Consider the following 21,999-nt stretch of genomic DNA (forward strand, 5'->3'; position numbering starts at 1 on the left):
GCACTGTGACTCTCGAGTAATAAGGTAGTGATGAGAAACGTTTCGTATTGTAATTTTTTTACTAAACACACACGATTATGATTAGTATCAAAACATAATTTACTTTAAATATTAATATAAATTAATTAATTAAAAATTAATTCACGACATGAAACTGTATCGCAACTATAAATCTTTATCGAATCGCAATCATTCATTACCGTGATCAAAAATTGAAACAAAATAATTAATATAACACATTAGAGAAAATATTAGACAATAACATATGAAATTATATAAATGAGATACAGATAGCATTGTAATATCTGCATGTCGATTGTGAAACGATTTATATAATTTCATATGTTATTGTCTAATATTTTCTAACGAGTAATATAGTGATACGCCGTTAAATTTCTTTTCTAGATACGATTGCGATTAACATCGGAAAATTATTTATTATAACAATATAATTATAATTAATTATAACAATATAATTAATTAACTTTTATAAATAACACATAATTAATATCTATATACATACCGCGACGAAAATTCTCGAATCGCATATTTTGTAATTTATTCATTTAATTAATTATAATAAGAATTATATATATATATATATATATATATATATATATATATATATATATAGTAACAGAAATCTAAAATAATAAATTATTATTTCGATATGAAATCGATTTTTACGAGCAGAAATTATTTCTTTAATATTTATAGATATTTATAGAGTCGAATATAATATGTCTGCGACGTTTTATTGTTTTATTTTTCAATCATTGAAATATAATTCGGATTATAAGGACGCACAGTAAAATAATTGAATCGTGGATCTAAACAATTAATATAATGTAAGGCTCCATGATACATCATACAATCTTTTAATAAATAATCATATAATTAAAAAATCTATATAATCTAAAGTACTTCTATATACTTTAATATATTCCATATGTATATGTATATATATATATATATATATACATATGTGTGTGTGTGTGTGTGTGTGTGTTAAAGTACGTAAAATATTTCGATGACGAACAAGACAATAACACCGACCTTGGCGGCGTAAACAATAGCGCGCTAATGTTTATATGCCATAGTCTTGAAAAATGTTTCGATAAAAAAATAATAATAACACGGTCTTTCGGACTAATTTTCTCGGCTCTATTATTATTCGCGCGACGACACTCAAAGAGTAAAGTAGTAGTACAAGGCGCTCCGTTAAATCCTTTTCTAGACGCGATCTCGATCAATATCGACAAATTATTTGCTGTATCAAAATACGTAAAATATAATATAATATAATATAATATAATATAATATAATATAATATAATATAAATATGTATTGTTTACGCCAAGGTCGGTATTATTGTCTGTTCGTCATCGAAATATTTTACGTACTTTAACATATTTATATTATATTATATTATAATATAAAATATAATATAATATAATACAATATATTTCGATATGACGAACGGACAATAACACGATGTTCGGCCTTGACGATGTAAACAAGCGCGCTAGTCATACGGTCTTGATATCATTCACACGGCAACACTCGAGCAGTAAAGATCGTAGTGCGAAATACGTCGTATATTCTTAAATTAATTATTAATTAAACAATTATTCTATCATGACTTTCAATTTTATTAAACTTTCGATCCTATAATTCGTATTAATATACATGTATTGCATATATATATCAATAATGAAAACAACATTTGTAATGAATTAGTATTTAATTTGATTTCATAAAAACGTCGAGCGAATCGTACTTCTCTATCCCTTATACACTATATTAAAGTGCGTCTCTCGTAATTATTCCGTGATCGGGAGTGCCGTGCAAAGTGTCTCGCAATCGTTTCTACATATGACTAAATATAATTAATTGTTTGTTCGCGAGTGAACATGAGTGCTGTGAAGGTGCAAGCAAAGGATGAAGAAAGGAGAAGGATATCTGGAAAAGTATCGGACAGCCAGAGAATAGTGAGAGAGCCTGAAGCAGCCAGAGAGATATGCGGTGAGTAATTTATAAAAATTATTTATTATTTATATTGTTGCGTCCCCGCGTCTCGTTCCTGCGGATGTATACGCCATTCGTTATTCTGTCGGGAAGTACGTCGATGGAAGAAGATCGTCTCCGCGCGCGTTGTTAAGAGGTTGTTTAACATCAACGACGGTCAGCTGAGTCTGAGCCCAGCTGTCAAGCTGAGCGGTCGCGCGTTAAAATCTGTGTTTCGTTTTACGAATTATCTGAGTTCTTGTATGTTTCTCGTGGTTCTATGTTTCGTGGTTCTTGTGTTTCAAAGAACCGTATTATTATTTTCGAGTGCGCGAGTGCGAGTGTGTGCCGATTAATTGTGTCGCGCGCGTTCGATACATATCGTTCCGCGGACGCAACAATATATATTAATTTGAAAATAGACATATTGCTTATTATTTTTTCATTTTCTCAATGGTATATATAATTCGCTCTAAAAATCACGTAATATAATGCATGTATAAAATATTCCAGGTTTTATTTTAACACATTTAAAGTATTTATAATAAAGCATTTATAATATTTTTGTTATTAATTAATATTTTTATATATAAATATTTTAATATTTTAATAATTATATTATTTTAAAAAATATTTTTAAAATAATATAATTATTTAAATATTTCATATATGAAAATTAACATACTCTCTTTATATAATTATATTTTTCAAAAATTTATAATAAAGAAACATTTTTTTGCTAGTTTTACATTTAAAGTAATAATATCAGAGATAAATCTCTCTTAAAATATAAAAAAATTGATTGCGCGTAATAATTAGTTTTACAAAATAAATTATTTTGAGTTTTATAAAGAATAGATCTATAAGAATATTAATTGATTATATTTGAATTTAATTTTTGATATATTGATTTAAAAATAGAAGTGTGTGACAAGAATTAAAATTAATAATAATTTGAATTGTATTTAGATTGTTAAAAAGTTGAATGATAAAACATCGAATAAAATACACTTAATCTTTAAGTATCGTTAAAGAAATAATTATTCTTATAAAAATCACAATAAAATAAATTATCGTTTTATTGTTAAGTGTTAACTGTTAAATGCAACAGAAAAATTAATTACTTGATACTTTTTTATTATATAAAACGATAATAATTATATTGCGTGTGCGCACGTTGTGTTGCGATTATTATAAAAATTACACGGATTGTAATTAAATATTACTATTACTGTCAATTTATTTATTTGTCATGTATATTCGTGAAATTTAAATCGCGATTTTTTTTCTCATTTAATCATTGGGTAACATCGAAACTTAGTTTATCTTTTCGCGATAATATTTCTTTTAGAAAACCTTACAAAATACATTAAAATTCCGGGTACTCTTTCTTAATTAAAAGACATAATCGATAAATTTATTAGTGATTCTTTTGATTGCGATAGATTATATCAGCTATATACGCCAATCTAAAAATTTCTAATAAATTTTACATTGTACGCATTTCTGATATTTTCGTGTAATATAATAAAATATTCTATGTATATATTCTATATAACAATTTATTATGTATATCAAGTTATTATGAAAATTATAACAAAACTATGTGTAAAAGTTATTTATAACACTCACAATAGAGAATAAATCTTGAATAAAAGTCTCGAAAAATGGAAAATATATCTTGCAATATCTTCATTTTTCGAAAAATTATCTTACTCTCCGAACTTTTCTTTCTCTTTCTTTCCATATATATAATATTATTGTAAGTCCAAGCGTGTGCGTTATAATGCTCTCATGCAACATCAAATTATCCGTATTATTGAAAATATTTGAATAAATTCGAATATATATTTATTTGATGTTGATAGCATCATCAATTTATAAATTATATTATAATTATACTACATATTTTGCTTCGCATATTGTCGAATATTTTTCTAAACACGATTACGATTAGTATCGAAACATGATTTGATATAATTATTAATAATTAAAAATTAATTAACTTATAATAAACGACATGAAACTGTATCGCAACGATAAATCTTTATCGCATCGCAATCATTAATTACTGCGAATAAAAATTGGAACAGGGGATACATAAAAGGGGATAAAAGAATTAATTTTGTTATGATCTTTCGATTATTAATGCTTATTATAATAATTTCCTTAACGATATCTATTAGAATTAAATAAATTTCAACCAATGCTTTAAATTTTCTTAATCGGCAATAACTCATAGAAGATTTCAACGACGAATTATAACAATAACGTATATAAGTCGAACTTGGCGATATAAACAGTACCGCGACAATGTTTCTGACTTACGGTCATTCGCACAGTACCTTGAGCAATAAAGTAGTGACGTTTCATATATTATCAAATTCTTTCTTTATATAGTCGACCCTGGCGATATAAACAGTACCGCGGTAATGTTCTTGACTTACGATCATTCGCTCAGTGACTCTTGAGCAGTGAAGTAGTGATGTGAGACGTTCCATATATTATCAAATTCTTCCTTTACATAGTCAACCTTGGCGATATAAACAGTACCGCGGTAATGTTTCTGACTTACGATCATTCGCTCAGTGGCTCTTGAGCAGTGAAGTAGTGATGTGAGACGTTCCATATATTAAATTCTTTCTCTAAACACAATTGCAAGTGCAACGAGGAACTTTTCGTGAATAAGTGTAAGTGCAACGAGGATTAAAGTGCCACGAGAAAAGAGCGAAGGAAGCAAAAGAAAAAAGGAGGTTTTGGAAGTGGATGGATCAATAAGATATGATGTAAGTCATTAATATAAATTATTTATCACATTCATTATTTATTATATTGTTGCGTCCCCGCGTCCCGTCCCGCTGAATGTATTCGTCACCCGTTGAATTCTTTCGAAGAAGATCGTTTCCGCGCGCGTTGTCAAGATATTGTTATAAACAACGACTGTCAGAAAGTTTGAGCTCAACTGTCAAGCTGTGCGGACGCGCGTCTATTTTGATCCGTTTTACGATTATTCTGAATTCTTGTATGTTACTCGCGATTTATTAAAATTCTTGTGCACCTTAAATCGCGTTATTATTTACGAGTGCACGAGCGTCAGCGTATGCCGATTGTGTCGCGCGCGTTCGATATATATCGCGTTCGATATATACCGCGTTCCGCGGACGCAACAATATATAAATTGTTTATCAATAATATATATATTCAAAATATACATATTTCTCGTTTCGTTTTATTTCTTTGATTGTGATTTAATAGTGATTTTAAATTGTAACATATATAATACATATACTTATAAAAAATAATCCATTTTATTTTAAAATAATTAACATTTATAAAATTTTTTATTAATTAATATTTTCAGATACTTTTATGTTTTATAAAACATTTCAAATTAATATATTTATTTAAATATTTCATATATAAAAAAATAGAAATTTTTTTATTTATCATATTTTTAAAAGTTTATATCTAAGAAATATAAATTATTTTGTAATTACGCAGTTTATAATATTAAAATATATCTATTTAAAAGTAAAAATGTAAAAATTAATTGCGCGCAATAATTAAATTTAAAATCAATTATTTTGAACATTGCTTTGTATAATAGATGTTCTCTTATCCTTTATATTTTTATTTATCGTTTACATTTGCGAATTTAAATTTATGTACTATATTACAAAATAAATTTCAAATTATGTATTATATTATATATAAAATTATATATAATATAACCCTCCCATGGGGTATACCTTGTCGCGGTGGGAGGGCTTAGTACTTGGATGGTGCCTTGAGGTTTATCTTAAATTTTTCTATTTATGATAAATCTTAAGGTGCCTGAATGGGAAGCTAAGTACCCTTTCGCGTCGTCGGTGCCGTCAACGTGCCGCGGACGGCAAGCACTTCGTTACCGCGTTTTCGCGTTGTAGTATTCTCGCGTCGTCGCGTTTTCGCGGAACTTTTGGACTTTTCATATAAAATCCCAATTTCATTTATTGTCACGAATCTCTACTTCCGATGCCAACTAACTGGGATGTTTCGAGTTTGCACACGTTGCTATGCAACGTACACTCTTGCTTCGTGCTTCGTCAAGTGATTCGGCCCGAATTAGTTAGAACTCGATCGATTGCTCGGAATGGTCGTCAATAGGTCCCTTCTCTTTGCTCGTCTACAGCCACACGCACTGCGTGTGTTAACCCTGTCGAGGAGTCGAGTGGATTCCCCTAGGCACGATTTTCGCTCGGTAAAAGGGGTTGCCTCCCCATTTTCTAAATTGTTGAATGTTAGCATTTAAAAAATGTGGGTATCCTCTTCTTTTGCCGTCTACCAGCCTGGTGTAGCCATGTCCTGCAATCGCGGGAAACTTCGTGTTCCGGGCGAAGCACCTGAAATCGTGCTTAGCGGGTCCAGGTTCAATACGAGATAGGATAATTATGCGCGAAAAAGAGCTGGTGAACTTCATTTTCCTCTATTCCGTCAATCGTTTCGTCTTCTTTCCGGTTCGGGCCTAATCTTTGCTCGTTGTATCGTTGCATTCCCGACCTGTTGGCTCGAAATTGATTCTCGTAAATGAAATGGGATTTTCGCTCGTATCGAAACCGGGAGTGTCGTTGAAAGTATATATATATTAAATATATACATCGCGCGACCAAATTTTTAATCGTACCGAAATAGTGCGGGAGTGTCGTTCAGTATCGCGCGTAAAATAACGAAAATAGCGATATAAAAATATCGCTCGTGAGTGCGGGAGTGTCGTTAAAAGTATCGTGCGTCAACAACATGAGAGGAGGAGGAGGCCTGGGAGAGGCATCTTGCATCGGCGGAACAACCTGATGGTGAATATTTATTATTTGTATATCAATTGTTATAAATCGTACGCAAAATAATTCGATCTTATTATTTAAATGAATTGAAGAGAAAATTAGAGAGAAAGATTTTATAAAAGCCATATAAAATTTTGTAAAAAACTTTCTTAAAAAACAGTTAAAAATTTATAAAATTTTTCCATGTGTTTATCTCTGCTTATTATTTTACACATCGGATATAAAATTCCGTGCGATAAAAATTTTTTGAAATATTGATTGTATTTTGTGAGCATTAATATAAATGAATTTTATATTTGTATGTTACAGACAACGTAGCTACAATAACTACAACTCCGCTGTTGCGCATCAGTGCCGGTGAGTGAGAAAAACTTTTATTTAACTTTAAGATAACGGATTCGTAGTGATTGTAGATATAGATGTAGATGTAGATTGTAGATTGTAGATTGTATATTGTAGATTGTAAATTGTAGATTGTGGATTGTAGTAAATCCGTTGCCTTAAAATGGATGAGCTAGGATAGATTAAATTAAATAACTTTTAATAAATTCTTTCGAAATGCTTTGCCTCTATTGCGAAAATATATTGAAATATTAATTAAAAAAAGAGAATCAAGAAAAGAAAATTTTTTTGTAAAGATTTTGTCTAATTTATTATTAAATAAAGAGCACGCATTAATAATTTTATCAATTTTATCAATTTTTGATGCTACTTTATTCTTATAACGCGCACTTATTTTATTCTAATTTCTTATAGCTCATCCATCGTAGAATTTGTTTGTAGATATTGTTTTTAAACTTTACTTTAACTTAATATAAAGCCAAATGATTAATTAATTAAATAATTTGTAATATGATAAAAGTTATACACACCCATGAATTTTATATTTTATTAGAAAATATAATATACAGAAATTTGTAGTAATTTGGCTTTATTTGAGTTAAAATAAAGTTATATTCAAATATTTAACGAACGATCGTAAAATCGAGCGATCGTTACGATGAGCGTGAAATATTTATGCTCATTTGCCGGTAATTAATCGGCAAAAGAAGGAGTGTTATCTCCTTTTTCGATCTCTGATGAGAGATCGAGCGAGAAAGTGGCCAGGATCAACGAAAGGTAAGTTCAACTGGCCTGAAGAATAGCTTTACGTACAATAGTACGTAATGTCGGACATTTATTCACGCGGTTAGGGCACGCGGTTAGAGAATGTAATTAGGACACGTAATTAAAATATACGTGATTAAAGATAGGCTTTCCTCGAATAATTTCACTTAATCGAGAAATAGGATTGTTAGGGCTATTAGGTGATCATTAAGATTTTTTAATTTTCCTTTCAAGAAGTAGAGGATTGTTAGGGCTATTATGTGATTAATTTAGGTGATTAATATATTATGTATCTTTTAAAGAATCAGAAAATAGGTAGTAGGTTTAAATAATATTAAGGAAAACAGATTAATAAATATTTCAATAATTATATTATTAATATTAATTTTTAAGGGGTCAATATTTGTTGTGTTTTTTTATAGGTATTTTATTTATATAAGGATGAAAATTAAATTGTTAACACTCAATAATTTTTATAGTAATACGAATTTTTTTGCGAAATTTTATGTACTCATGTAATACGAAATTTATGTACTTTTATGTAATACGAAATTTTATGTATATGAAAAATTTAAAATACAAATTTATATATTAAGATATTTTTTTAATTCAATATGGATAATAAATTTAGTATATTTATGAATTTATAAGTCATTTTTAAATGTAGGAATTGAAAGATTTAAAATAGATAAAAAATGAATAGAATTTATAGAAAAGGATTTATTATTAAAATTTACAAAAGGTTTTAATTTAAATAATATTTTTAAATAATAATTTTTAGAAAATTTATATATTTATTTATTTATATATTTAAGGTTTTAATTTAAATAATAATTTTTATAAAATTTATATATTTATATACTTATATATATATTTATGTATTTATGTATATATTTAAGGTTTCAATTTAAATAATAATTTTTATATAAAATTTCTATATTTATATACTTATATATATTTATGTATTTATGTATTTAAGGTTTTAATTTAAATAATAATTTTTATAAAATTTATATATTTATATCTATTATAAGAGTAATTTCATTAATTGTATTTCATTAATTATATTTATATAAATTTATCTAAATAGTTTATATTATTAAAGTTTAATATTGAAGATATTAAGAAAATTATTTTTTTTAGATATTTATGAATATATATTGCATATATGAATAGAAATTTAATTATATGTATTATATATTATTTTTATAATGAAAATCTAATGTTTTATTATTAAACTGTATAAATTAAAGAAATAAAATGAAATAAATCATTAAAATTTTTTTAATATTCCTTTTAAGAAGTAGGATAGTAATTTGTTAGAGAGCTACCCCATATAATGCTTACACGGTTCCGAGGGCCCGAGCGCTGGAAGACTAAGGAAAGGCGCGTGGGGTTTTTAGTTGGTAGGCCCTGCCGTTAGAATAGCGGCGGGGAGAGCCCAACACTACCCCGGCGGGACCGCTAAATAGGTCCCGCCGGGGTGTGCATAAGGAGCATTTTCCCCACGTAAAAAAAAAAAAAAAAAAAAGAAAGAAAGGATTGTTAGGGCTTATTAGGTGATCATTAAAATTCTTTTAATATTTCTTTAATGCTAAGGAAAATATATTAAAATTCCAATAATCTTAGGGATAAATCATTGCTAATCTTGTCTGGACTCTGTAAAAATTTTTTAGTAAATTTTATATTATAAAATATTATACATATATTTCGGACATTTTCGTGTAATAAATTATTCCATGTTATAAATTATTTTGTATTACATTTCAAATTATATTATATTTTACATTAACTTTTATATTAAAGTCTGTATTGAAAGAAAATAAAAAATTTTTCCTCCTCGATGGTATCTCCAACTTAACGAAGGCATTTGTCGAGTGAGGAGGTTTGATCCTTTTTTTTTTTTTTTTACGTGGTACCTATTTAGCGGTCCCGCCGGGGTAGTGTTGGGCTCTTCCCGCCGCCATTCTATCGGCGGGGCTTACCAACTAAAAAACCCACGCGCCTTTCTTTAGTCTTCCAACGCTCGGGAACCGTGTAAGCATTATATGGGATAGCCCTAACAAACTACTACCCTACTTCTTAAAAGGAATATTAAAAAAATTTTAATGATTTATTTCATTTTACTTCTTTGAGTACTCTAATGAACCTGAGAGCTATGCCGGCAGTAACATACGCCGATATTCATATAGGCCCATATTCTGAATCCTCTTTTATCGATAAAAGTGCCTCTAAAAGTGGCATATAAGCCTTCTGATTGGCTACAGGCCGCTTTTAGGAGCACTTTTATCGATAAAAGAGGATTCAGAATATGGGCCATAGACTTTTATATTTAAGATAATTTTAAGTATGATCTTAAATATAAAAGTGAATTATGAATACCGACCGTAGTTACCGATAGGGTCACCCATGCCGGACAGGTCGAAGGGGAAGAGTCAGACTAAAAGAGATACCAAAATTATATAAATATTTGTTATATTAATTATATTAATATTTTTAAATAAAATGAAAGAAAAAGGGATAATAATCGAGAAAATAGAAAAAGGCAACTACAGTGATTTGAATATCTACCTGAGAACAAATGTCCATAGAAAGTATTTCGATGGACTCCATAGGAAGGAATAAGCATGACAAGTGATGGTAATTTTTATGATGTTAACACAAAGGAATACAATAAACCATAATAATCCAAGAACTCGAAGAAGAGAATATATTGAGTAGATATGCATATTAAGTTTTATTATTCATATATATATATATATATATACACACACACACATTAGGCGCACCATATAAATAGGCTATTGATCAAGAATTATACATATATATGTAAAATGCTTGCTTTTTTATAATGATCTATTGAATTCGCGACAAAATTTGAGAATTTTATTTATAATTTTACATTTTACATGTTCTTATCCCAGATAGCACACGTTCGTTTTATATATGTTTCTTAAAAGTATTCAATATTTTTTAACCGTAAAGCATTAATAAGAAACGTTTCTTTAGAAACGTTTTTAAAACCATAGTTAAGGAAACGTATTTTTCACGTTTCTATAGACAAAATAAAAACTAATTTTTAATTTCAAATTAATATGTTTCTTAAAAGTATTCAATATTTTTTAACCGTAAAGCATTAATAAGAAACGTTTCTTTAGAAACGTTTTTAAAACCATAGTTAAGGAAACGTATTTTTCACGTTTCTATAGACAAAATAAAAACTAATTTTTAATTTCAAATTAATTTTAAATTATATATACATATATACATACATATACATATACATACATACATATAAATATAAATATAAATATAAATATAAATATAAATATATATATATATATATATATATATATATATATATATAAAAGATAAAGTAACAAAAAAAATAAGCGTTTCTACTAGAGATCAATGAAATACTGATTCTTAGTGATCTTATTCATATACATATTTTTAAATAGAAATTAATATAGTTTTCGTAATAATTATATATATATATACGGCGAATAAACGAAAATGATCTGTTCATTATACAGGGTGTTCCTAAAAGGTCTCGTCAAACTTTAACCATAGATGCTACGTATCAAAACAAAGCAAAATGTCCATATAAACATGGGTCCGGAAATGCCTCCCTTCTGAGATAACACAGGGTGAAATCACGCCCTTCATAGGCCTATTTGGCTCAATTACTAAATCCTCTGGACTTTTTCGTTTGGGGATACCTCAAGAGTCTTGTTTATGCTACACCAGTTCCTGATCGACAGGCTCTGCGCGATCGTATTGTTGATGGGTGTAACACAGAATTCGGGGTACTCCCGGAATTCTCGAACATGTTCGACAATCCATGGTGCGACGCTGTGAAGCGTGCATTGCTACTCATGGTAGCCATTTTGAACTTCTTATCTGATGCAAATCATTACTACAGTGATTGAGCCAAATAGGCCTATGAAGATACGTGACTTCACCCTGTGTTATCTCAGAAGAGGGGCATTTCCGGACCCATGTTTATATGGACATTTTGCTTTGTTTTGATACGTAGCATCTATGGTTAAAGTTTGACGAGACCTTTTAGGAACACCCTGTATATTAAAGATGTAAAATAAATCATCATCTATTTAACATTCGTGTTCTAATATGCATGTAAATATAAATAAAATTTTTAATTTTATACGAAGTAGGTAAATTAATATTACTGATTAAAACAGTCAATATTATTAATTCTTTCAGTGAAACATTATAGATTTACAGTGCTATAATAACTTATAACTTCTGTATCAGTGACTCTGTTTACTGTTTTCAGTGATAATATACTGATTCATTTTAGAGAGTGTGTATGAATGCACTGTTTTATTAATTCCATAAAAAAACAAACGCTTGACGAATAAAAGAAAAAACGTATTTTAAATGTATTTTAAACGTTTTTTAAACGTTTTTTTATCAGAAAAGAAACGTATCTCTTAATGTTCTTCAAATGGACATTTTATCTAATCAAAAACGTTTTCAAGAGTCGGTTATGAAACGTTTTAAAACATTTGTGAAACGTTTTTGAAACGAATATGTGCTACCTGGGGACCGTTTAAACCGTAGTCTTTGTTTCGAAATGTCGATACTCGTGGCTGGAAAACTGGCACTTGTTACCGGTTCGTGGATACTTTTTTAATTAATTTAATTTAATCAGATTTTCATTCCGAAGAAATAAATAGCAAAATTTGTTCAGAGGAATCGTTATTCAGCAAAAATGTGTTAGATTAGATTATTAAAATGTCTAAGTAACGCGTAATCTTATCAGTTGTTCCTCGATTCTGTGATAGGTGCTGGAAGCGGCATCGGAAGAGAAGTATGTCGAGTTTTAGCTCGTGAAGGCGCAAACGTTGTCGCAGCCGATCAGAATATCAAAACTGCTCAGGAAACTGTTGCCTTTTTAGAAGGTTTATATATATACATGTATATATATATATATATATATATATATATATATATATATATAATATATTTTTGAAACTGATACAGAGTTCATTTTCATATGCTTAACATTGAAATGTTATAGTTTATTGAGATTATATTTGTTTCTCTCAATAATTAATTCTATTTCATGATCATTAATTTGCTATACAGGGTGTTCTAAAAAGGTATGTCAAAAATTTAAGGAGATATTCCTCACACCTGAAGGATGAAAAAATGTTATATGGACATAGGTGCGGAAATGCTTATTTTAGGAGTTATGTTGAAAATACTGTTAGCTGTATTACTTACACAAGGAAAAATTTAGGATTAATTATTGTAGACGACAATCGTTTAATTAGGCTTATTTACATTTGGTTTTAATGTGACCTTGAGTATGTTACAATAAATGTTGAAAATGTTCACCATTTTCCTGAATACAAGCAGTGACACGTCGACGCATCGACTCACGGACACGTTTAAAAATGCCACCAGTGCGTGATATTCAAGATCTTCGTGACCGTATCACTGCAGGTTACGAGACAATCCGCTGTACGCCAGGCATTTTTGAACGTGTCCGTGAATCGATGCGTCTACGTGTCACTGCTTGTATTCAGGAAAATGGTGAACATTTTCAACATTTATTGTAACATACTCAAGGTCACATTAAAACCAAATGTAAATAAGCCTAATTAAACGATTGTCGTCTACAATAATTAATCCTAAATTTTTCCTTGTGTAAGTAATACATCTAAAAGTATTTTCAACATAACTCCTGAAATAAGCATTTCCGCACCTATGTCCATATAACATTTTTTCATCCTTCAGGTGTGAGGAATATCTCCTTAAATTTTTGACATACTTTTTTAGAACACCCTGTATAGCAAATGTTGTAAGCATCTGAAAATGAACTCTGTATCATGTATACTTTTGTTTGCAGGTAATGAACATATTGCATTACATATTAATGTTGAGGATCGAAACAGTGTCGAAACTGCGTTTAAAGATGTCGTGAAGCAATTTTCAAAGCCTCCTACTATCATTGTTAATTCGGCAGGCATCCTGCGGAAAATGTTTTTGATGAAACTCGATGACAGTAATTTTGATGATATCATTAATGTCAATTTAAAAGGTACCTTTTTAGTGACGCAAATTGCTGTTAAAACGTTGATAGAGGGAAATGCAACCACAAATTCCTCAATTATCAACATAAGTTCGATTGCTGCTAGAGGTAGATACGTTGGATATAGTACTTATAGCGCGTCAAAAGCTGGAGTGATAGCTATGACAAAGAGCGCTTCATTGGAGTTTGGACAGTATGTATTAGATATATATCTTGATTAATTTATTTAGAAAGTTTGCTAACATGTAACTGTATTATGTATGTTCTACAGGTTTGGAATTCGAGTAAACGCAGTATTGCCTGGTTCTATAGACACTCCTATGACTCCACATGTATCTGACGAAGCTAGGGAAATGCATATAAAAAATATACCATTACAAAGAATGGGAAAGCCAGAAGAAGTAGCAGAGGTTATCGTGTTTTTAGCTTCTGATAGAAGTTCTTACATAAATGGAGCCTCTATTGAAGTTACTGGAGGATTGAATTAGGATTGAATTAACCCACACAGCACATTTTACTAAAAGATAACGAAAACATGTCTTTTTTAAGTTATCTTTTCGACAAAACGAAAAAATGTCTATAAAGACATCTTTTCGCTTTGTCGAAAAAGATGACATAAAAAAGACATAATAGTATGTGGCACGTGTTTCTTCGCTTGCCGCTATGCAGCGAGCCACTCTTAACTTATCTCGTATTTAATATTTATCACGAAATGTATATAAAGAATTAGTAATTAATATAAGATCTGAACCATATTTTTGCCTTTTACGAGCAGTAATGCCAAAGAAAGAGGATACTGCTCGAACGCATCAATCAGAGAGAGCCACATACATGTGCTACGCAGAATGATTGTATGTGTGTGAGTCGCATCCTTTTCCTGATATTACTGTTTATCAGTTTAATTTCTGACAAATTGAATTTAAAATAATTTATTTAATAATCTGGATTCCTTGTTGGGATTCAGAATATTAAACAGATTATTAGAAATTAGACGGATAAATAGGAGAAATAGCCCATTTATTGCGTGTATTGAAATATTCTTACTACCGAGTGTCGATAATCTATATAGAATGAATCAAGTCATCTTTTAGTCATCATATGGACAAGACTAAAAAGTCACTGAATTCGGGTCGAGACGACTTTTAGCCATCTTTCCGTCAACTTAACGATGTCAGTAAAAGATGTCTGACAAAAAAATGTCCAGTTTTAGTAGTTCTTTTAGACGACTTGGTGCTGTGTGGGATATAAAGTATTAAGCATAAAAGTATTATGCTGGTATGAAAATTATAATAAAAATATATAAATAATGTTATAATAAAAATATATAAATAATGTTAGCTATATTAGAATGGAACATATGAATTCTTTATATTTTATATTTTATATTTTATATAAAGGAAGAGAGAAAATATTTTGCAACATCTATATTTTTCGAGTCTTAATTATAAAAACTTCAGAAGAATTAGTGATTAATTTAACAAATTCTATACATGTGTATTAATAATTAAATGTTTAAATAATTAAGAAAATGATTGATAAATATCAAAGATTAGTTTACTGCTAATTAAAAAGATTTATAGAAATACGGTTAAAAATGTTTTTATCCCACAGCAGGCATTTTGTGTTTTGTAAATAAAAAGATATAAATATGACAATGAATATAGAAAAATATTTATTTCATCTTTGAATATTACAGTATCTTTCGCGATTGAATAATTTATTTACTATCAATTTACATACATAAGTATCTTATTATGCAACACTGGTGCTACCGAAATTTCGTGCACATAGCACGGAACAAAACCAGAAATTGTGCACATTATATATTATCCTCTGAGAACATTCATGGACATTGGCTTTGTAGTTCATGTCCACGTTTTCAATGTTCATAGAGGGAGTATCGCTTTCAGGGATCACCTAAAAGCAGGCCATGACATCTCTCAGGTCGCTAAATGAAAAGCACCCACGGTCGCGCAAGCGCAGAGCCGCACATACGCGCGCACGGAATCCCTAATCGGAACACTGACCCTCTCTAATAGTTTTTATTCAATGGGTATTCTTGAAAGTTCTTCATTCTCGAATATAACCGCCACAGTGATCGTCGCACGTGGAGTACGATAGGTAACCTCAATAACAATATAGCTGCACGATGGTGGAGCACGATTGGTAACCTCATAAACCTAATCTTGTTCAGATAAAAAGAAGCAATTGATCTAATTAAAGATTTATTTAATTAATAGATAAATAACTTTATAGTGTTAAAAATACTTTCGATAAAGTAAAAAATCCGAGGTTTTCTAATCGAAATACACAATGGTGCAAAGTAGGATATTCGCACGAAATCGAGCCCTCGGATATGTAAGTAATCACATACCTCTGGTGACGAGGTACATTCTTAGAAGGAAGGAGCATTTCCTCGTCACTTGCGTGGGCCGAGAATTCCATACTTATGGATGTAAACATTTTACTCTATTGAGCGTATCGGGCATGCACGCCGACGATATCACGTGCCTGGCTACGGATACGTTTCACGTGTACACGGCCAGCGCGAATAATATCTACGCGTGGCGAAGAGGAACGGAGTTAAAACACACGTATAAGGGTCACGATTGCGCGGTACATATTCTTCTACCGTTTGGCGCTCACCTGCTTTCTATCGATGAGAATAGCACGTTGAAAGTCTGGGACATCAAAGACGAGAGTTTAGTACTGGAGTTGAACTTCAGCAATAACGTCTTCAAAATAACCACATTGATACATCCTAATACTTATATAAATAAAATCTTGCTGGGTAGCGAACAGGGTCAGTTGCAGCTATGGAACATCAGATCTATGAAAATGATCTATACGTTTAAGGGCTGGCAGAGCAGCGTAACAGCATTGGAGCAAGCGCCTGCGATAGACGTGGTCGCTATAGGTTTGAATGACGGTCGAATTATTCTGCATAATCTCAAGTATGATGAGACCCTCTTCGAACTGGTGCAAGATTGGGGCCCGGTTATATCCATCAGCTTCCGTACGGATGGCCATCCCATCATGGCAACGGGCAGTTTAGGCGGTCAAATAGTATTTTGGAACTTGGAGCAACGCACGGTGGAGAGTCAATTGTGCCATGCCCATAATGCCGCTGTTACAGGTCTGAGGTACATACCGAACGAACCGCTATTGGTTTCGTCCTCGTCTGACAATTCTCTAAAGCTGTGGATATTCGATATGGCCGATGGAGCGGGTAGACTCTTGAGAATAAGAGAGGGTCACGCTGAACCTCCGACGATCGTTCGATTTTACGGGAATGACGGCAATTATTTATTGACCACAGGCGGTGATTCGTCTCTTCGACTGTTTTCCACTGTTACGGAGATAATGAACAAGAGTTTAGGTAGAGCGTCGTTTAATAGGAAAGCATCTAAGAAGAAAAGTCTCTCGGTCGATGATCCGTTATTAATGCCGCCAATAACCGAGCTCGCGTTTGAAGTAACGCGTGAGAAGGAATGGTGCAACATAGCCGCCACTCATTCCGGCTTGGGTGTAGTCACTACGTGGTCGTCTCATCTGCAGAAGATGGGCGATCTTAAATTGCTTCCCGAGAGATTTAAAAATAATTACAATGCCAACGCGACCAGCTTATGTTTAACGAGATGCGGAAACTTTGTTGTGATCGGTTACAACACGGGTCACATTGATAGATTTAATATTCAATCTGGAATCCATAGAGCATCCTATGGAAACGAGAACGGTGCTCACGAGGGACCTGTTAAAGGCGTCATGGTTGACGATTTGAATCAAACTCTCATCAGTGCTGGCAGAGACGCGAAAATCAAATTTTGGGATTTTAAACCTGGAAAAGGTATCTATATTATTTTAAAAAATTATATTTTTTTCTTTAAATATATTCTAGTAACATTTTTATTATCACAGGTATGACAACGGCAAGGACGATATTAACGTTAGAAGAATCGATCGAATGGATACGATATCACAATGAGAATTCCCTCGTAGCTGTAGCTTTAGAAAATTTTGATATTGTATTAATGGATCTGGATACAAGAAAAATAGTTCGACATTTTCAAGGACACGAGGGACGAGTAACGGATGCGTGTTTCAATCCTGATTCTAGATGGTTAATCACAGCATCCATGGATTGCACAATACGCACTTGGGATATACCATCTTCACATTTAATAGATATTTTTCAGGTTTGATCTCTTAATATTATATTATGAGCTCTTAATCATATATATATTTCAGTATAAATAAAAATATAATACAAACAACGGAAATCCTTAAAGAATTCAAAAGACATCTAAAACATAAAAATTTTGTAAATACCTATATATACACGATTGGTTTTAAAAAGTTTTATTTTGAATTCTTGTATTATTCTTTACAAAAGTTACTTTCGTATCATCTGATTTTTTTATATTAAATTAACAAATAGTGCATCTCAAAAATATGTAAATTACAAACTTTGCATTTTTCTACAGGTTCCTGAAGCTTGTATATCTCTACATTTCTCTCCAACAGCCGAATTTCTTGCGACCGCACATGTACGTAACATGGGGATCTTCTTGTGGTCGAATCGTATGCTTTATTCGCATGTATCGTTGAAAGCCATCAGTAAAGACGATATGATACCCGAAGTATTACTTCCCGGCTCTTCTGTCGAAATCGAGGAGCAAGTTGATGATGTCGTCGCCGCGGAACCAGATTATACATCTCCTGATCAGCTCGATAGTGATCTCATAACTATGTCTGCCGTGGCTCAGTCGAGATGGCAGAATATACTTGACATCGATATTATTAAAAAGCGAAATAAGCCGCAACAGCCGCCAAAAGCTCCCGAAACGGCACCGTTCTTCTTGCCCACGATTCCGTCGTTGCAATTACGTTTCGACTTCTCGGACGTTAAAACTGCCGACGAGACCGAAACTTCACATTCCGCTTTACAAAATCTGACATCATTTAATAAAAGTTTGCAACTGACCAGTACAAGTGACAATTTTTCAGAAGTGATAGAAAAATTGAAAGCGATGAATCCTGGCGATATCGATTTCGAGATTCAATCATTATCTCTGGACGAGAGCTGCGCGGAATTGTTGATATTGCAATTCATGAAGATGCTTTATTACATGATGAAACAACAGACAAACTTCGAATTGTCGCAAGCTTACTTGGCGGTATTCTTAAAGTGGCATGGTACCGCGATATCAGAAAACGAGGCGCTACAAGATCATCTTCGAAAGATCCAAGAGGCGCAAAGGAAAAATTGGCTTATATTACGGGAGAAATTATTTTATAATTTAAGTGTTGTACAAAAATTAAAAAAAATATAATATATATATATATATATATATATAATATATATATATATAATATATGAATTACCCATATATCGTGTAAATATCGTGTAAATATTTTTAGTAACTAGGAATAAACATAATAAGTCGAAATGTTTCATTATACTCACATACATTAGTTTCATATACATTTGTAATTTCTGCATTTTTATGTAACATACAACTTTTAAATTTAAAATTTACAAATGAAATATGATATAAAGGTTCTTTTTTAGAAAAAATATCGATTTATTATGGACATACTTATATTACAAATTAATATTGAAAAAATATCCACATAACAAAAAACAGATTTTTTTGCTGTCCTGCGCATATTTGTATCTCTACACATACACATAGAACTCAATATTTCCCTAGTAAAATGTATTTTAATGCAAATATTTTTTTTTAATATTTTATTCTCTGAATATAAAAAATATAAAAAAGAATTTATGTTGAAGCTGGAGTAACATAATTAAATGAAAAAGAAATTGTTCTTTCAATTATGCAGTTTTTTATAGAAAGACAAGTTTATATAGAAACATGTTCACACTGTTGATATTAATATTTATAAATTATTCCTTATAATTAAGAAAGCTTTGCAATTGTTCAATTGTCAATGATTCAAGGGATAAATCATTGACATATGGTTCAAAGTTTGTAACAATTCTGTATAGACTACGTTTGATCGCACTTCGTAAAGAGGTACAAATTTCTTTAGTTAATTTATCATCAGTTTGAATTTTTCTTGCTAATACAGCTGATTTTTGCAATTTGTCCAAAACCTGCTTCACTGACACCAAAGTATTGATAATGTTTGGCACATCTTTTTGTACAACACCATAAGAATCTTCACTGAGCGAAAACACCGATAATGATGAAATAGCTTCAGCTGCCCAAATCACTAGTTGTCCATTAAGTAATACATAACGAATTTTATTATCGTCTTGTTCACCAAAGATATAATTAATAAGTGGTTTAGAAAGCAAATATGCTACAAAGGCTTCTCGTTTCTGTTTAATAAACTTTTGAATAAACATGCCACTATAAGGAGCTTCTTTTGTATCTGCTTCTGTTGATGGCACTGGTGTTACATCTGGTACTAACTTCCGCATATGATATATATGCTCTTTTTGTGCAGGTCGTACAGGTGCAATTCTTGCTGTCAATATATTTGTACCATAACAGAATTGTTGCTCTTGAGGTTTCATGGATATAGCGTTGAAATCAGAAGAGAATTTCTTAAGAAGATCTATGCACTTTTGCACAATGCAATTCCAATTGTATGGATGACCACCTGGTTGACTGAGTGTAAATAATATTCCTCTTCTCATTTTCTCCTTTTGGGCTAAGGTAACTAAATCTAAATAACCCAAGTGTTGTATTATCGGTATCTTGTCCATTGCTAGTGCCTCAATAAGTGTTAATTCTGAAGCATCACCATTATAGACACCACTTGAACTAAATTTAAATGAAATCCATTCAGTTAGATATATTTCAAACAACAAGTAAGTGCTGCTTATTGTCAGTATGAATATGAATTGATGAAGCCACAAGTGTAATATTAATGTCAGATTTAGCAATCTAGACATATTGTCCAAAGGTTCGACTTCTGTTTGTATGGAAATCATTGACAACAGTGCTGCACGACAGTATGATCCCAGAAAGTAATAAATAGTCATATAATACACAGCCGACCACATGGAGGAAATCATTAGATTTGGAAGCATAGCATAAATTCCTTGTCTCAGCCGGAGAAATTTAAACTGCGCTATAATGGGAAACCGGAAATACTTCATAGAGTCATTAGTCTTTACGGAGAAATATAATCCACTCCATAAACCACTGAATAGCAAAAAGTAATATTCCTCCACCAAACATGTTCCATATATGATGCTACAATCTGCAGTCAAAGAACTGTACATTCCTCCTTTTAATGACAAATGCGACCAGGTTAAAATGCCACCCATGACGATATACGAGGCTTTTAAACTCAAGTTTTGAACTGTAAGAGTTGCACATAATTTGGCAAATCTACTCTTATAATATGGTGGACTGTAGAGATAAATTTTGCTGCAGAAAACACCCTGTAAAAAGATCACTGCGGCGAGAATGACGAGATAAATCCACATTCGTAATGATATTACAGTTCTCCACGTGTTCTGAAGCCAATGTACGTAATCAGTGCTCAGGTTTGTAAACAGGATGAGGCAGCAGACTAGAAAAAATTGCAATGTTATGCTCGAGACGACAGCCAGCAACATTCGCCGCGTCAAGAGTTGTTTGCAATCCTTTTTATCAATTTCGATCATCTTCGAGGGCCGGTTAACCTTCACGAGAACAAATCTCCTCAGTAAATCTTGATTCCACGTTTCCTACAGTGATGCTCCGCGTAGATGAAACTTCTTCGTTGTGGTATAACGTTATACATCACGACTTCCTCGCATTTTGCCGACTATTAGATTAGACATTTTTCGTACAGAAATTTCAAAATGCCATAACCACACTATCTTGAATGGCTGCGTTCAGCAAGAAAAGCTGCTTTGCAATCTGATTGGTGTATGCTCTTAGATTCAGTCAAAATTAAGAGCATACGCCAATCAGGCTCACGAATTTTACAACAGTTGCAAAGCAGTTTTTCCTGCTGAACGCAGCCAATGGCGCA

General features: G+C 31.3%; 3 protein-coding genes across 4 annotated transcripts; 2 read left to right on the forward strand and 1 right to left on the reverse strand.

Moving 5' to 3' along the window:
• The first annotated feature begins 12,448 nt into the window (after positions 1 to 12,448).
• LOC145972216 ((3R)-3-hydroxyacyl-CoA dehydrogenase-like) lies at positions 12,449 to 15,633 on the forward strand. The gene is made up of 4 exons (XM_083100630.1): positions 12,449 to 12,574; positions 12,746 to 12,862; positions 13,816 to 14,191; positions 14,270 to 15,633. Exons 1-4 carry the CDS (start codon positions 12,535 to 12,537, stop codon positions 14,484 to 14,486), a joined length of 750 nt encoding a protein of 249 aa, XP_082956756.1. The 5' UTR covers positions 12,449 to 12,534; the 3' UTR covers positions 14,487 to 15,633.
• Positions 15,634 to 16,066: 433 nt separating this feature from the next.
• On the forward strand, positions 16,067 to 19,657 carry LOC145972212 (WD repeat-containing protein 36). Of its 2 annotated transcripts, none has more exons than XM_083100619.1 (4): positions 16,067 to 16,164; positions 16,255 to 17,845; positions 17,917 to 18,194; positions 18,483 to 19,657. In XM_083100619.1, exons 2-4 carry the CDS (start codon positions 16,312 to 16,314, stop codon positions 19,329 to 19,331), a joined length of 2,661 nt encoding a protein of 886 aa, XP_082956745.1. In that variant the 5' UTR covers positions 16,067 to 16,164; positions 16,255 to 16,311; the 3' UTR covers positions 19,332 to 19,657. The 2 variants fall into 2 exon arrangements, with proteins under 2 accessions (XP_082956745.1, XP_082956743.1); XM_083100617.1 differs by having other exon boundaries at positions 16,070 to 16,164; positions 16,239 to 17,845.
• Positions 19,368 to 21,867, reverse strand: Ndc1 (Nuclear division cycle 1). Its single transcript, XM_083100626.1, has one exon. The coding sequence runs from the start codon at positions 21,644 to 21,646 to the stop codon at positions 19,910 to 19,912; it is 1,737 nt and encodes a 578-aa protein (XP_082956752.1). The 5' UTR covers positions 21,647 to 21,867; the 3' UTR covers positions 19,368 to 19,909.
• Positions 21,868 to 21,999: the final 132 nt, after the last annotated feature.

Source organism: Camponotus vicinus, unplaced genomic scaffold (genome assembly GCF_025532165.1).
Source record: "Camponotus vicinus isolate PSW18456_S1 unplaced genomic scaffold, iyCamVici1.0 SCAF_5, whole genome shotgun sequence".
Classification (NCBI taxonomy): Eukaryota; Metazoa; Arthropoda; class Insecta; order Hymenoptera; family Formicidae; genus Camponotus; species Camponotus vicinus.